Source organism: Corapipo altera, unplaced genomic scaffold, assembly GCF_003945725.1.
Source record: "Corapipo altera isolate COAL_440 unplaced genomic scaffold, ASM394572v1 1, whole genome shotgun sequence".
NCBI classification, from domain to species: domain Eukaryota; kingdom Metazoa; phylum Chordata; class Aves; order Passeriformes; family Pipridae; genus Corapipo; species Corapipo altera.
Genome location: NW_020884873.1, coordinates 18,520,221 through 18,537,311, shown reverse-complemented (window position 1 = coordinate 18,537,311; position 17,091 = coordinate 18,520,221). Strand labels below are relative to the sequence as shown.

General features: G+C 38.5%; 1 protein-coding gene across 3 annotated transcripts in view; it reads right to left on the bottom strand.

Moving 5' to 3' along the window:
- GUCY2C (guanylate cyclase 2C) overlaps positions 1-17,091 on the bottom strand; it is a 54,337-nt gene continuing 37,246 nt past the window's right edge. For 2 of the 3 annotated variants that reach the window (XM_027657116.1, XM_027657124.1), the window contains 11 exons: positions 15,212-15,344; positions 13,511-13,648; positions 9,811-9,899; positions 8,986-9,077; positions 7,264-7,422; positions 5,654-5,846; positions 5,110-5,284; positions 4,105-4,203; positions 3,243-3,337; positions 2,528-2,604; positions 442-840 (listed from right to left, as the gene is read on the bottom strand). In XM_027657116.1, coding sequence (XP_027512917.1) covers positions 666-840; positions 2,528-2,604; positions 3,243-3,337; positions 4,105-4,203; positions 5,110-5,284; positions 5,654-5,846; positions 7,264-7,422; positions 8,986-9,077; positions 9,811-9,899; positions 13,511-13,648; positions 15,212-15,344 — 1,425 coding nt within the window. In that variant the 3' untranslated portion in view covers positions 442-665. Of the gene's footprint in view, positions 841-2,527; positions 2,605-3,242; positions 3,338-4,104; positions 4,204-5,109; positions 5,285-5,653; positions 5,847-7,263; positions 7,423-8,985; positions 9,078-9,810; positions 9,900-13,510; positions 13,649-15,211; positions 15,345-17,091 lie in introns of all 3 variants that reach the window. The other variant, XM_027657110.1, reaches the window with a different exon arrangement.

Genomic DNA, 17,091 nt, shown 5'->3' with positions numbered 1-17,091 from the left:
GAAGCAGAAGTGGTAAAGAGATATGAAAGTGTGTAGTTTTGGAAGAAAGTTTCATTTTTCAGGCCCAGAAAATTCAGATAAGCTTTAGAAACCATATTTCTGGAGTAATCTCCCAATGTAAATAACAGAAGTGTTGCCTCTTGAACAAAGTCAGCTTGATTAAACAAAACATGTGAGACACAGGGAAAACAACAGAAGAAGCAAAATAGCAACATATCCAGGTTTTACATATGATATATTTGATGTTATTTTCAAATATATTACAGCAAATCTTTCTTCAAATAAAAGTTACAAATTAAATACAACATTTAAAATTTGTGACAAATTAAGGTTTTACTGTGTATATTTTCAGAAGTGGATTATTGAACAGGCTATCACAGTTAAAAAAACCTAACTAAACCAAAAAACCTCAGTATTTTCCAGACTCAAGTGCAGATATTTTCATTTACCTCAAATCAGGTTGCATGTGTCCTACTGAAGTCATCCAACAATTTCAATGTTACAGTGAAGAGAGGTTTGATTTACAGATAGCAGGTCAGACGGTAGAAAGGATGCTTAGAAAGGTATTTTCTTTCTCCTCCAGCTGAAAGTGTAAGCCTCCAGCCTTCACATGAAGTTCTCCAGAGAGTTGCTGCAGCTTCTTGAGTCATACTAGACATCCAGTTTTAAACATATGTGGTAAAATTCTCTGTGCTGACCAATTGCAGGTATTCTAGGGTACCTGATCGGTAGCTAGCTACCCGTGAAAGCTCATGCACCTTGGATCCTTCATTTTCCCTTTTCTGAAGACTATTGGTTATCATCTCTGCTAAGTCATCTTGTAACCGCTGCTGATTCTCCCTGAAAGCAACAGGATGGAAAAAAAAATCAGTGAGTCCCGTTTTTAGTGATCACCAGGTCCCCAGTGTTTTTAAAATATTTCTATCCCACGTCTGTCTTAATGACATTCACACACTACTGATAAAAATAGTGGACAGGACCAAATTCAGCTTCTGAATTTGGGAATAGAAGTCAGGATTTCCTTGTGAGTTTTCCAGATAGTATAGATCAGTGTCTTTGCACAGGAGATCTGTACCTGTGTCATTATTGACCTTCCAAAAAAATCATGATCATTTGCATGAAAAGGAAGACACAAATTAGATTCAATCCCAATCAAAATAGGTTCTAGCTCTCAACACCATTACTGGCACCAGCACTTTCACTATTCAACTTCATGCAGCCTTTAGTAACAGAGTTGCCATCTTTTCGGAAATTTCTTCGGTATATCTGGCTTTTGCTGGAGTACCACACATATGACAATTTTTAAGGGGCAGTCCTATATGAGGAAGTGAAAACAAAAACATCACTGTGATCCAGCTCTAGAGGGACTTTCACTAGTTGAATTCCAGAACAACTGGTAATTCAGTAATTCTGATAGTCTCAACAGATCATATTAATTTTAGAAAAGGAGTTCTGAATTTATGAAAGAGATGTACCATAGAAGTATTCTTGATAGTATTTCCTGCTCAGCTCAAACACTTGTACTTTCCATTAAAAAAATAACAAAGTTCATAAGATTCTGTAGTAGATTAAAAACTTGATTTTTCTGTTTTGCTAATGCCCTAATAAAACCTTCATCTTTTGCTTAGCCTCCTCTTTTCTCTAATGTACTAGGAATAAATGGGCAGAGAATTTTATTCATGCAATGGACACATTGAGTAAGACTGAAAACTTTTGTAGTAGACGTAATCTGTAACATTTACTTATGCCTTTCAAGTGAGAAACTTGCACAATTATTGAGTTTGCAGGAAATAATGCAGTACTCGTATGCAAAATACATACTAAATAAATGCAACAAGTTATCCTGACTTCAGTTTTGCATAGTTTCCCAAAAACAACCCTTCCACTATTGCTGTATTTTATTCAATTCTAATGTAAAATTATGGCTCAGTCCCAGGACATCAACTTCGTATTTTTTCCTGATAACTTCTCTCTTGTGTGTTAGAAGGTAACCTCTCGTTCAGTTTTTAAAGACTATTCCTGGGTAGTATTACAGTAACTTTGTTCACCTCTTGTAGCAGAATACTGCTTAAAATCCTGCAAGTTTCATTCCTCCTACAAATTTCCCTACAAGAGCTCACCGGCTCTTTTCTGGTATTAGAGAGAGCTGCACATTCAGTTGTCGTTATCCTCTTCCCATACTGTGACACACAGGTGCCACTAGGACTAAATTGTTGGGAATATTGATGTTTTTCATTCTTCTGTCCATCTTTCGCCCTTATATCAGCAACTTGTCCTGTAAGTCCTACTTCCCTTCCAAGGAAGTGAACCTTCTAAATGCTTATATAGACAAATAACCTTCAGCACACACATAGTCCCATGTCATGAATATTTACATGTTTATATGTATATACACTGTTAAGCCTCTAACTACTGAAGATAAGTTCAATAGTATAAAAAATCCACAAGTGCCAGGGAGCAACAATGAAGGCTAAAGCACAAAGAATGGGGATTTCTCTTCCCTTGACACATATAAAGACCATCTTACACAGAAGGAGGTGTTGGAAGATTGTATTTCTTGTCCTCAGTACCCGTCAACCAGTAGGTAATCTCTGTTCCTCTGCCCTAAATATGTATGACAAAGAAAAGAAAGCACAATCCTGGAATTAGAATGAAATTCCCTGTAGTTAATTTACTTAAATAATACTGTATTACACATTGCCATGTTTGCCTCTGCTTGTTTTCAGTAACTGGTGCTGATGGCAAAGGATTAAAAATCAGATGTGAGAAGAAAAATAATGGGGTAGATGCAGCTGCACACCCATTTCCTTGTTCTGTGACCTGAAACACACACCATGGGAGAGGTGAGCTGTGCTGCCTGCCATCAGCTCCCAAGGACAGACAAGTGTAACAGACTGAAATAAATGGATTGTAGAGGGACAGTCAGATATTGGAGTATAAGCAAATTAACAGTACAGCTTCCCTTTCATCAGATGAATTCACTCCACAATTTTCTGTTCCAAGTGGTATGTTTCATTTGTTCTCCACATCTTTATGTTGTAATTTTATTTATGACTTAGGGAGCTCTTCATTTCCTGCATCGTCTTTATTATAGAAGTCTCTTCAACCACTAGAGACTGTGATACCAATTATCTGTAACTCTTTTTCCCCAGCTGTTAATTAAGTTTGTGGTACTCTCAGCTGTATAATACTTTTTACTATCGCTCTTCTCTGTATTCCTGCATGTGCATGGTAAAGGTTACCTTCAAGTACGTTTCTCCTCTCACTTCATACTGGAATTGGCAGTCTGTTCTTTTCAGGATGTTAATAGTGGAACCACTTACATGAATCCTTAAAGCTAAAAAATAAAGAGACAATGAAAGCTCAACCTGGAAACTTACCATGTAATCACATTAAGTATACGTGAAAACTGGTGCTATAGCAGAAGTTCCTTCAGTTGTTATCAACATAAATTCTGAGAGTTAAATTAAATGAGAAGCAATTACACTGCTGTATGAAAAATTTGACTCCACTACATGGTATATCTAGGGAACTCGTACAGCCATTGATCTGAAATACAGGTGCCAATGGTATCTGTAGTATTTAGATGCCAAAAAGGAAAAGCATAATTGTTAGAGACCTATATAGGGAATGGTCATGGGAAAACACTGGGTAGAAGAAAAAAAAACGCTCTTGGCACAGTTCCCTAATGCTGAAGTTGAAGACATAATTGCTTCAACTTAAAATACACAGTCAGTATATTTAGTCAACAAAGCTGTGATACAATTCTAGGGCAGACTAAAATCTACACTTCATAGAGTAAAATTAATCCAGGCACATGAGTATCATATCTTCCAGAGGAATTCAGGCAGTGAACCAGTCTACAAACTCCCCGTTACCAGCACTGAAGCGTGAACAAGGAACAACTCTTCATTGCCCAGTGAAGTGCCCACTGTCACTTTGGACAGTTAAGTAATTGGTAATCAAAACAAATAGGGCTTCTTTATCTCTAAAACTTCTGCAAGCTGATAATAAATTGTTCTCAGCTGAAAATAGACACTGTGGTCACAAACTAAGCAATAGCCTTTGGTCCCGTTACACTGACAGCTAAAATTAAATCCTTACGCAAGCCTGTGGATTCCATCCGCGAAGCTGTGTTTACTGTATCTCCAAACAAACAGTAACGAGGCATTTTTATTCCAACCACACCAGCCGCACATGGACCTAGAAATGAGATGCAGAGCATTAAGAAACGGTGGATCAAGAGACTATTTGTTTGGGAGGTGTCTCACTACTGCAGAGCAGTGCAGTGCCTGCTGGAGCTCTACATTCCTCACCAATGGCAATACTCTGTACCTCACTTCCCACAATATCTTTTGATCTCCCCTTCCTCCAAACCAAGCCTAGCTCTGTTAGTCTTGCATAATCTAATAAGAGCGTAAAAAGGACACAGCTGCACAGTATTAATTTTTTCTATGCAGAAAAAAAAGTACAGTTATTAACTGTCGGGTTTGGAAGCAAGAGAAAAATAGAATAAGCTTCATTACGAAAGGGTGCATAGTGGAGCCTCAAGCAGTTTCCCAGTGCCTCAGTCATTTTCTCTGATATGTTCCTCCCTTGGCAGCTGGTGTTTAGGTGGATGATGAATTTCCCAAAGTTGTTGAACTATCTGGAGTTCCCCTTTGATAAGAAGCATTTTTATAGAGAAATCAAAATATTAATTCCTGCATAGGCTTCACAAAACTTTTGCCTCCAAAAGCATAAAATACAGGTCTTCATTTTTTGTCTAGGTAAGCATAGCTGGCCATGACTGATCTCCACTTTAGTCAGAGAGGAAAAATCTATGAAGGCTTATACAATTGGTTTAATCATACCAGGAATAGTGGCAGTTGTTCATCCTAGCTACTGACTTAAGCTGTGAATGAATGGGTAGGGTTTATTTCACTACAGGGGAGAAAAACTGTGACATTTTATTTCTGTTGCTCTTCCTCTAGGTACATTTTTTCAACCTGATTCCCCATGAGGAGAGCAATCAGGTATGATGTACTACCAGACCTTGTATGGGAGTCACTTCTTTTCAAAAACAAGGCAACAACATATTGTCATCGTTGATCTAGCACTACTGTGTACCAGAGTGAATTCCAATGCGAATCCACACAGGCAGACCCGGCAGATGTCTCAGTTCAAAAGATCCCATGAAGCTGAGGATATCCAGAGCCATCATGGAGATGTCTACTGCATGCCGGTTGCCATTCCTCTTTGGTAAACCACTCGCCACCATGTAGGCATCACCAATGGTCTCCACCTGTGGAAACAAAATTAGAACTCACTACCTGCAGACACAGAAAAGTACACACTTAGTTAAAAGCAGAAAGGTTTTATCAGATCCTCTTGTTCATGGTTAAACATTTCATCCCTGGAGAGCAGGATTGATTAGTTTAAGTTAGCTGACACCATTTGGGTATATGAGTGTTTATACCCTGCATTCCTGTTAACAAACCTGTATTTTCTGTATAAGCAGGCACACTGAAAGCACATTGAAATGAGGTAATCCTGACCTGTTTTTCTCTCTTCTGTCTTTGCTTAGAAGGCAGATTCCCAAATCCACCATAGGATGCAATTTGATTTGTGTGTCCCCTGGTCGTTAACTGAACAAAAGTGCAGAGCTAATCACCTTGTAAACATCATGATGGTCAAGAATGTGGTCAAAGTTCTTGTAGATATCATTCAGCATATCTACCACCTCCATAGGGGTGCTATATTTGCAGAGTGTGGTGAAGCCAACGATGTCACTGAAGTAGATAGTGACTTCTTCAAAGAACTCTGGTTCTACCAGGCCAGTCTCCTTCAAAGACTTTACTACTGGCCTGTGGAAGAAGAGAAGGCAGGAAGACAGATGAGTAGTGCTTTCTAGTAAAGGTATTTTTTCATGCAACCCAACCACAGCATTGCTTTCTGTGTAGGAAACATCAAATAGTTTGCTGAAAACTGCCACTGTAATCGCATTTTAGATGCCCATAATGCCTTTCAGCAAGGAACCTCAAAGCACTTACTAATGGTAATTAATGTGCTACAGCCTTACAAAATCTAAGTGTGTTAATAGCCATGAGGAAACTAAGACACAGGCAACTGAGCTTGGTTAAGGTCAGAAACAGGGATATTGAGTCAAATTTAAAACTGAAATTCTAGAATTTCTGACAGGTAGACCTACATTCTACCATACAATAAGTAAGAACAAACATATTTTTCTGTTTTCACAGTGTAGAAGTAATTTCATCCTGATAATTAAATCTCCTCTTCCTGATTTCAGAAGACATATCATAGTCTGCTAATTTCACGGAAAAAAAATTCAATACCATGACAGTCAATATCTATTCAAAGGGACCTTCATTTTCTTGCAATTCTAAAACCAGGAAAATATCTGTTCCTAGTGGAGATATTAGAAGAGAATAACAGAAAGAGACACAGAAAATTATAGGGTTTGCACAATGCTGTGTTCCATCTACACTGGGACAATAAAAGAGTGGTAGGAACAATAAAGAGTGGAAGAAGACGTGGATTCCTTGTTGCACTGTCTATACAGCCAGATCATTTCAAATTTTCCCCAAAACTGGATTGAACAAACATTTTTTTAAAAGATGAGACAATAAAAAGATTTTATCTTTTTTAAAGATAAAATCAATACTCTGACTACTGAAATACCCTTGAAAATAGTAATGATAGGGCACTTTTACCATTGCAAATGTATGCAATACCAAAATTACTGACATTACCAATATTAGAATATCAATAATACTTATCCTATACGATAGGATAAGTATTCTTCATTCTCTGAAGAATCCATCTAGCCTAGTATGGCCCAACCAACCTTAGCCCTCTGTACATTGCTAAATCCCAGCCTAAAATCAGACTGTACTCCTGCTCTCCAGCTGGAGACACACCCTCTACCTAGCAAGGTGCTGGAGCAGAACAGAGCTCCGTGATGTGGGGTCACTGTAGATCTGTGTGTTCCAAGGAAAGCAGTGAAAAAGAGGCTTGTGCTGGAAAGGGGGATCCTGTGCATGAAGAAATGTTGAGAAAGATAATGGGTCCCAGTACCATCTTGACGTGAAACTCCACCATGGGGTGGAGAGCACAGGGACAGCTGCTGCTTCTTTCCTTCCTAGCAGGATTAGATTAGAGGGGAAAGAAATAGAACATTAACATTAATCCCATCCCCTACTTTGCAAGAATCAGGTGATATATATAAATAAAATGCCACAGAAAATCCTCCTGGCCAGTTACCTTGGAAGTAACATGAAGTTAAGCCTGTCTGCTCTGTCTCGCTCTGCTTTGTATAGCTCTGTCCTTTCCTCCACCAGGTGCTCCAAGTTCCGGGAGTACAGCTGTAGACGCCGAATCAGGGTATCCATGTAGCTTTCATTGGTTTGGCCATGGAAGTTACTGCAAGTAACAGAATTACACAGGAGTGAAGAAGAAAGACTGATAGACATTCATTGTTGAGAGCAGCCAAAAAGAGGCAAGAAAGGAACAACGGAAAACTTCTCCAGCATTTGACTTCCATGTAGTTAGAATGCAAAATGCCTCAAGTGCACCATTCTTTTACTTGCTTGGAGGGCTTATGAGTTGAAAGTCAGTGATCCACACTTGTCAGTTGCAACTGGTAATTCTTAAAGCACCCGACCAACACCTAGCCCTGAAAATACTGTCAGTTCCAGATTACCTTGGGTAATCCATGAACATTCATTTGTAAAAAGTAACTGAGAAGCTCAAATTCTGAGAGGAAGCCGAAAATAGTAGGTAGAATATTGCATAGAATGTTTAGATGGGGACTTCAGCCAGAAAGATTAAGACAATTTGGGGCTGTCTGTTTAGAAAACAGAACAATATAGTAGATCAAAAAGGAGCCCCTGAGCTCTTCTTACTCACAAGATCTTGCAGACTCCTGCCTACTAACAACCCCTGGATGCAGAAGTATGGTAACATGAGCTGCTCAAACCCCTGTTTATCTAGGCAGCCTGCACTTGCCAAAGCAGTCTGAAAGTAGATGGGACCAGGCTGAATGGAAGAGTCAGATTAGTATTGTATCCAACTGGACTTTAAAATCACTCTTACTTTAAAGTAATGTCAGCGATGCGACATCTTAGACCCCCATGAGGAGAACATCATATTGAGTGTGGCAAGAGGCAACCTATTTGCTTTTGTGGGATGGAAGCTTAGGAGATGAACTAGGAGGCCTTTCTATTCAGCTGCAGTAATATTATTCAACAGATACATTCAGTTATGTATAGTACGGTTGTCCTTCTACCCATGTAGAATAGAAAATAATGCAAGTACTACTGGGGTTTGTTGATGGGAACAGCTTTAAAAACTGGGGAGCAATTGCCCAAGAGAAGTGATTAAAAGCTCACTGTTTGGTCATCAAAATAATTAACTCATACCAAACTCTGTAGGAACAATGCAGCATTGTCCAGGTGAAAGGCCTGTATAACCCCATAGGGTTTATCCAGCTATGGCCCTTATTATTTTCCCACAACTTTGTACCATCAAATCCCTGTAATTAATACTTCTCATGAGTTACGACCCAACATTTCTAGTCAGCTTAATTTGGGACCATCCAAACTTTCAAATCATCCTCGAAACATCTATGTGCATTCACTTCCCGAAACTTAGACGACATGAGTCACTATCCAACTCTTGACTAGAGACAGGGATTGAATTACTTGAATAGTTTAAATCTCTAATTATCCAGCTTGCTACTTTCACAATGTACCAATTTGAGGTATGGTGATTGCCTTACCCTCACTCAGCTAGTACATTGCACACATACACATGCACATGCTCGCCTACCTTTCTGCCAAAGAATAAAAGAAGATATAAGTGAACAACACTAGATTTTTCCACTGACTGAATCATTATCACAGCAGTTTACACACTTAAAAATGTGAGCTTTCTAACACTTAGGAGGAGTTTGGAGCATCTTAAAACAGAGCCCCTGCTGCTCACCTGAATATTTTAGCCAGAGTGCTCTCAATTTTCTTAAAGTCAGGCCTTTTCTCTGGATCTTCCTCCCAGCAGCTCTTCACTAGTGTATACAACTTCAAACAAAAATTTAAGGAAAGTCCACATGAGTTATGAATATAGACAGAGAGTAGTGCTAAACAGCACTAGTTCATTAGGGAATTTCTGGTTACTCTTGACTGGCAGCATATTAAATCATGTGACTAACTGTCTTGAACCTATGGTTAGAACACTCATTGCAGGCATCCTAAACTTAACTCTGTGATGACTAGTGACATAATCTTAACTTGAATTTGCAGTACATAAATGAAAGGCAAGTAAATGGATCCAGTCTTGTAGCTGGAGGCAGGTACAGTTATTGACATGGAGGTAAATGCTGTGGTAATCATATTTCCAATACCCTGAGTTTGGTGTTTTTCTGAAACTAGTGATTTAGCCAAAAAGAATGGGGTTCATTGCTGAATATGTGGATGTCTACAATACAGACATTTCCACCTGTGCAAGAAGCCTTAGGGGCTGTAAAATCAGTGGAGAGAGGTATACTCGAGGTGTGATTCATCCCATCTCAAAGATATCTAAAATAGGTCAGAAGAGTGGCACCATATAAGTGGTTATTTCTTTCTAGTGAAATAATTTCCATGAGTTGTACTCCACTTTGCTGGTAACAACTATGGAATGCCATTTCTTCCCACAAGGTTAGGGTATTTGGCATAAAAAGCATGGCTTTTACCTTCCCATGATCATGGGCTCTAGTCTGGCCAGAACTTCCACCCTTCACCCAGAAAATGGCCTAGTTAATTATTAGCTTACTTCCACCTGTCTTTCTCCCACTGTTTCCAAGGTCAGATCTGGTCGGAAAGGCTTCACTCCTTTGCCGCTCTCCACTCTGTAAAGTTTCTCTAACACAGGAAAAGATCAAAGTTTTAAACAAAAAAGCATAAGAAGGACATTGCTTGTGGATAGAATTCTATGGTTACAAGCTACTGTGCAAACAAAACTCTTGAAGACAGTTCCCTCATTTTGATGTGAATTTCAGCTTTGGATGTTTTCTAAATATATGGCACAAGATCAAAACAGGCTGTCTTGAAGGCCCCTGAAAGCAAAATGAATAGAAATGTACATGAGTATTTATTGGTCACGGTAGACATGGTTATGGCATCTTCCCAAATGAATGTTGGGCATTATTAGTGTGCCTCTCAGCATGAAGTACAGTTATAGCAAAAACAATGTGAAAAGCCCATTGCAACTTGATCAAAAGTGTTGAGACATACAACTCTGTCAGAGCAGTACAAATCATCCTGCAGATGCTCAACTTTCTTAAAACTAAGATATTAATATATATGGGTTAAAAGCATTGCATTGTTAGCTCATTTGTCCTCTTAGTCATGAAAACCATTCTATGAAAGTTATTTGGATTCTGAACACATCAAAATCAGGCTGCATTTGCACATCTGAACTTAAGCACAGTAAATGAGAGCTAAAGCAAAAACATCTCTCTTTGTCTTTCTCCGGAAGATCTCAAGAGTTCCAGATGGGGAGGGATTTAAAAAACAGAAGTAATTTTAACTTTGGAGTAAAGGGAAATTGAAAGGCATCTGTGAACAAGCATGAAACACATTTTTTTAGTAATGTCTGGTTATATTTGGGATACAATTTTACTGAAGGAAGCGTATAATGACATGAGGAAGGTTTGTAATCACGATGGTAAGTGCAAGTCTAGGGCAGCTAAGCATGCATGATCATCCTAAAATGATGCAGCAGCTTCCAGCTTTTTGGTACAGAAATTAAAGACTAGAGAAGGAGCTGGAGCCTTAAGTGTCCCAAATGCTATGGAATGGAGAGACTGCAAAGAAATCTTCTTTGCAGAAGAAGAGACAGAGACAGGAAAGTCTGTGTAGGACTCATGTATGCAAGAGGAATGTGCTGGATTTCCATGTTGCACGCACACCTGAGAGAGGAAGTAACAGCAGCTATTAGCAGCACTGCAATTAGCCAGTGGCAGAACGTAGTGGAACAAGGAGGCAGCTTGAATTGAGCGTTCATACGTGACAAGATTTCACAGTCTTGAGCAGTGAATGAGGTGTTTCTGCAGAAGAGTGGAGTAACCAGATGGGGAACAGCTGTCTCACAGACATCAGTGAAGAGGACTATGACCTAGTTCCTTCTATACATTAGAAATCCAGTTTTGTATACCTGTCATCCTATGGGACTTCCTTTCTTTCATTAGTAGCAAAATTATTGTACATTAAGTTGATTGATACATATTTGCAGGTTGAGAAAATTGGCTCACTGAGTAACTTGAAGTTGAGTTTCCTTTTTCTAAATTGGTGGATGGAGCCTAGGTATGGGGTTTTTAATAAGTCTTTTAAAATCTAAACACAGCCCTTGCTATTGTCAGTGAAGTCCTGGAGAAGCAGTTCAGTTGTCTTGAAATATCAGTATCATGTCTTCTAACTTGCAGAGACTAACTCCTGAGAGCCTAGCCATTGAAAGACTCTTCAGGTGACTTGAAAACCAAATGAATCAAACATGCAACCAGAACATTTCTTTGTCCATTACCATTGACTCTAATTTGGTGTTCTTTTCTCTTTTTATCTTAGAAATTTGTAAATTAATGGTCACCCCCAGTTTGAGCTACTGTCTTCCAAAGTTAGATGATGCCGCAAAGAGAATTCAGAGGTGTTTGAGTAAGTATGGTTCACTGTCTTGCTCATCTTGGCTAATGAATGAATCCAGGCATTTAAATGAGGAGCCACTTCAGCAACACATAATAAAACTTATTTCTTTTACATGAAACTTGATAAACTGATGAACACATTTACTCAAATTGCATAATCAATAGTCGAGAATAATACCAGAAGCCATTAGATCAGCGATATATATCTTAGACATCTACTAATGCTTTTAAGGAAAAAAAGCTTTGTGGAAAAAACAATCTTCTCACTGAATGGAAAACTTAAAATTTCAACTGAAATTTACAAAGCAGATTATTTTTTTAAGTTACAGTGGATCCAGACCTACCAAACAGGCTTCATGGCCAGTGAAGTCATTGCTGTCTTACCCAATATGCTGATATGTGACCATCTCCAGCAACAGCACTTCGGTGCTGTTAGGTACCTAGCTTAGATGCTAAAAATTCTTTCAGTTGGATGAATTAACCTAATGCTATTTGAAAGGGACAGTCTTTCCAAAAGGACAAAATGCAATTTTAAGAAACAGGTCAAAGATAAAACAAGGTTCTGACTATGACAGCCAGGGTCAAATACAGAGCAGTGAGGATGCCACCACATCTCAGAAGAGCCAGGAAACACTGTGTCTGAGGCTAACTTAATAGCCACTAACACAGCACAGAAAGATTATAACTGCTTATCAAGTAGTTAAAAGAATATATTTTGCTATGGATTTGCTTTACAAGTCAAAATGAGGAAGGAAGGGCATTGCACTTTCTCCACCTATGTTGGCGATACTTGTAAAATCCTTGCATTCATGAGGATTGTGCCTGCCTCTTCCCAAGAAAAAAAGAATAGAAAAACTTTCATTTTCTCTACCTTATATTAAGCATGGAATCCTGAAGAGTTTTGTTTATGGGGAACAGGCATTTCTAATATTTTAGATCTACATTTATATTAAAGAGACAGTGATGTGAAATACTGTGTTTCCCCAAATATGAGCACAGAGTTGAGATAATGTAGGATGATGAACATGGCCCAGAAATTATTCTCAAATGTAACTCAGGAAAAGAGCTATTAGGCTGTTGAGCTGCTGCTCTAGATGTTTTAACAAATGTGAGGCGGATCTAACAGAATGACTCAGACGTAAAGACAGTGTCTAAATTGTTGTTAGTAACTGTCACTAGGAGAATCCCAAACCCACACATGTTTTTATGTCAGTTCTGGTATATAATAATGCCTGGATTCTGGGAATTGGGATTGACTTGGCTGTTAGCCACTCAAAAACAATGTCACAAAATGCACAGTCTGTGGTTTAATGGACGCATTACAGGAGGATATGATTTTTCTGACAGAAGTTAAATTGCTAAAGTTAATTATAACTGGCTTGAATAAAATCTGAATTGCCAGTTTTTAAATGTCAACTGTTTTTGTGTCATGCTGCTGAGTTTTTCTTGTTCTGTGTTGACATTTCTGATTTATGCTGCTTAAAATGAGTGACATATGTTGTGCACAAGTCATAATAGAAAGACCTTTGTGGCCTTTAAATGTTACAGTAAGACTGGACAGCATGGTATAATGTTAACTTCTGTAATGCTATGGCCGAAGTGAGGAGGGAAGAGAAAGGGCAAGAAAACTCAATGCAAATTCTATTTACAGAAAAATAAGGACACTTGCCCCCATAGTGAGATTCTTCAAACAGTTTTTTCATTAATTACACACTGAAAGAAGCAGCTCAAGCAGTTATCAGAGACAGTACCTTTCACAAAACATGGAGAACAGGCCAGTTACAGCTACACCATCCTAGAAGGCTGCAATGGAGGAGAAATTTGTGGATTTACCTCTGTTGTCCCGGCAGTGTCCGGTGTAGAACGTCTCTCTGCGTAGGATGATTTCTTGGGCAATGATCCCATAGCTGTATACATCACCCTTCTGAGATACATCAGCATGACGGAGATGCTCAGGAGCTGTCCACAAGTCTGAAGATCCAGACAGCAACAGGGGATGAGGGAAAAGGGGAAGGGAGAGCAGTAATTGAAAAAAAGGTGATCCTTCTCAGAGCATCCACTGGCTATAATGATATTTCCTTGCTTTTCTTGGCTACCTTTCATGGGCTTCTTAGAAATAGCCTGTGCATTTGTATAAGACCAAGGAATGCCAGTGCTATAATAAAAAAACCCCTGAGACATAAATTATTGAGCTAGATGCAAGGAGTTTGTTATACAAGGTGTCAGATGAGAAGACTGCGGTATTTCCCAATGGTTTTGATATCATGAAGCTATTGAAATAATTCTCAAGTGCTTTTGAACCTGACATGATATTACCTGCTCATAACCACTTACTTTCTATAGATTTTATTAATCTATATTTCTAGTGCAACGAGCACTATTGTACCTCAATGGTACAACAGTTTGTTGTGACATGCTGGTGATGTTTCATAACAGTGACCTGAACACAGTAACCCTGAAAACAGAGTTATGATATCAGGCCGCAACATCCAGCCTCACTGAATCTGCAGTCTCTTGTGAAACACTAAGTTTTCTTCAAGGAAAGAGATCCAGTAGCCAGAAATTTTGAGGTTGTTTATGAACAATGAAAGAAGATAGATATATTAAAATGTAATAATAATATAAATTTAAATATGAAATTTGTAAAATGAAGAATGAATAGAGCATTTACCTTTAGTGCACTTTGCTTACTCTTTTTTTATGTATTTATTGCTACTTTTGAGCATGTTTGTGTCTGAATGTAAAAATCTTCTCCAACCCAGTTGCAACCACAGTTTCTTCTCAGGTCACATGCTGCAGTTACAGCAAAGTGCTGTGCTTATTATTCCCCAAGCTCTACTCTGTGTCAGATTCATATGACATCATTTCAGATGGGCTCATCTTTTTGCTCCAGATCAAGTTAGAAAAAAAGATGAGTAGAAAAGAGTGCTCTATTTTAGAAAATTTTCTATTTTAGAAAATTGTTCTATGAATGTGAGGTGAATAGAAAATGTAAAGAAAAACTATTAAAATTATTCCAATTTGGTTGCACACATATTGTTAGTTTCCTACCTAAGGAATGAAAAACAAAGTTATCATTGCATATCATTACAGATTTTTTTAAGGATTATCAGTCATGACTGTTAACATTCAAATGATATCACAGAGCACTGTGGTAACGCAATCAATGACAAGATTACTTGTACTTAACTCCTTTTTTTCTTCACACAAGTTTGGCATTAATGCTGAAGAGATTTGTTTGCATGGAGGACTTGGATGCTGAAAATGTTTCTTGCACCTCAGCCGCATGTGAAATCTCTGTTTTCTAAACTGAGAGTTGAATATGCATCCTTCCTTTCCTTCTCACTTTCTCTACCTGCTAATAATTTTCTTTTGTTGTGTTAAGACAGTATTTTCAGATATCATTTGTATAATGACTGCTACATAAATTAAAATCATATTGTACATTTTGTAGGCCATAGTGGTCTATGAAGTTAAGAAAATTCCAGTGGGTTGGAAACCATGAGGGAGAGTTCAATTAGGCATTGTTTTTACCTTTCCTTGGAGGCAGAATTGAATTGCAGCCAAAATCAGTGATCTTCACTACCATGCGATTGTCTACTACACAGTTTGTGGATTTGAGTCGACCATGGACTTCAGTTTTGCTTGAGTGCAGGTAAGACATCCCCTGTGATTGACAATAAAAGAGGAGGAAAGCATGACTACATGTGAGACACTTAGCTGTTACCAGACTCAGCAAGAATGTGAATATGCTAATGTCTGTCCAAGTAATTAAATGGCCTTCATCTGCAATGGATATGCATAAATCACAACTCCCTTTCATATTATTTTGTAGAGGAGACTTTCCAAGATGATAGGAACAGTCAATGTTAAGAAGTGAGGAAATGGATCATGTCATGGAAGACCACCCTTTCTCTTTGTTAACAATAGTCTGACATAACATCTTGGGTTTTGACAATATTAGAACACAATTAAGCAATTAGAGAAGTATATTTGCTCCCACAGAAGTTTTAATTTCACTTGCAATTAATGTTTTTTTGGTAAATTTAATACAGATTCATTAGAATGTCACACAAAAAAAGTGCTTCCAACTACATGTTCCTCCAATGGACATCCATAGGTGTGAGAGGACTTGCTCCTTATATCTATAAGCGTCTTTGAAGATTATCACACACCAGAGACTTAATTCGAAACATTGCAGCAGATCCACTTCTGCAAATCAGGCCTAAAGAGGGGTCAATGCAGAGTGTTAGATGATGCACTAGGGCTTATATCACACAGAGAATAAGACTAGAAGATCATAAAGGTCTCTTCTGACCTGACTGGTTTTATTTGTGCAGGTCAATGCATATCAGCTATCTATGAGCTAAACAACAAAGTGAGCATCATGAGGACTGGCCAATGCAGTTTCATCTTTATTTCCTGAGATTCAGTCTCTTGACTCACAATACACACAGGCATACAAAGGTGTGTAGTTTGCCTCTTTTTAGTTATCACATCTGAAATTGTCTCATTTAGTCTAAGACAGTCTAATATGCTGCAATACATGCGAAGGGGCTAGCACTGAGGCAGAGCTGGAAAAGAACATTATTAAGTGGGCGTAAACTAAAGAAGGGAGTAGGTATGCTAATTTGCACCCTCTTGCTATTATTTATTCTGTTTCATCTCTCTCTTCTGAACTACTTACACTCACACCTACTTATAGTCTATTGCTGGTTGTTTTTCTTCCTATAGTCCTCTTTCCTTTGTGCTCAGTATATGAAGCACAATCTATATCCTGTGGAAGCCAGAAGTATGTCATATCTGTTTAGCTTCTTCTCTAAATGATCTTCCACTTAGACTCCTACATGTATAGCTCATCCTTTTGCATAACTGAAAGACAGAATTGAATCAGGGTTACATAGCTCATGTGGTCATGAATACACAGTATGACATGCTGGGTTTTCTTTTCAAATACTGGCTACGCATAACTGGGAATGGATCAGCAAATGCAACAACAGATCACTGAGATATGAGCTGAGTTTTGGGCACAGCAGATGTATGTCTGAGACACAAGCAGCCTGCAAAAGATGCAATCTCTGGAGAATGTTGTTGGACTGGTTATCCTCGACCTATCTAGACCATGCCAAATTTACAGAGATTGTGTGCACACTATAGCCAAGGAACACATTTCTTGATTAAGCAGCTTTTAGCATGCAGCCCTGATGACAGTACCCAGGATGTTTTGCCTCATTTAGGCCCTATTTCCTCCAGCTGTGCCTTCTTCCAGCTCCTGCTTTCATCAGCCAGGAAATGTACCCATTGCTACAGCAGAATTCTCAATCACTCTCAGCATCAAATGATAGGCAAAAGTAATTTTGATTTCCTTATCCCAAGGCTTTCTTGTTAAAAATTTCTGGAGGCAGAAGTCTTAT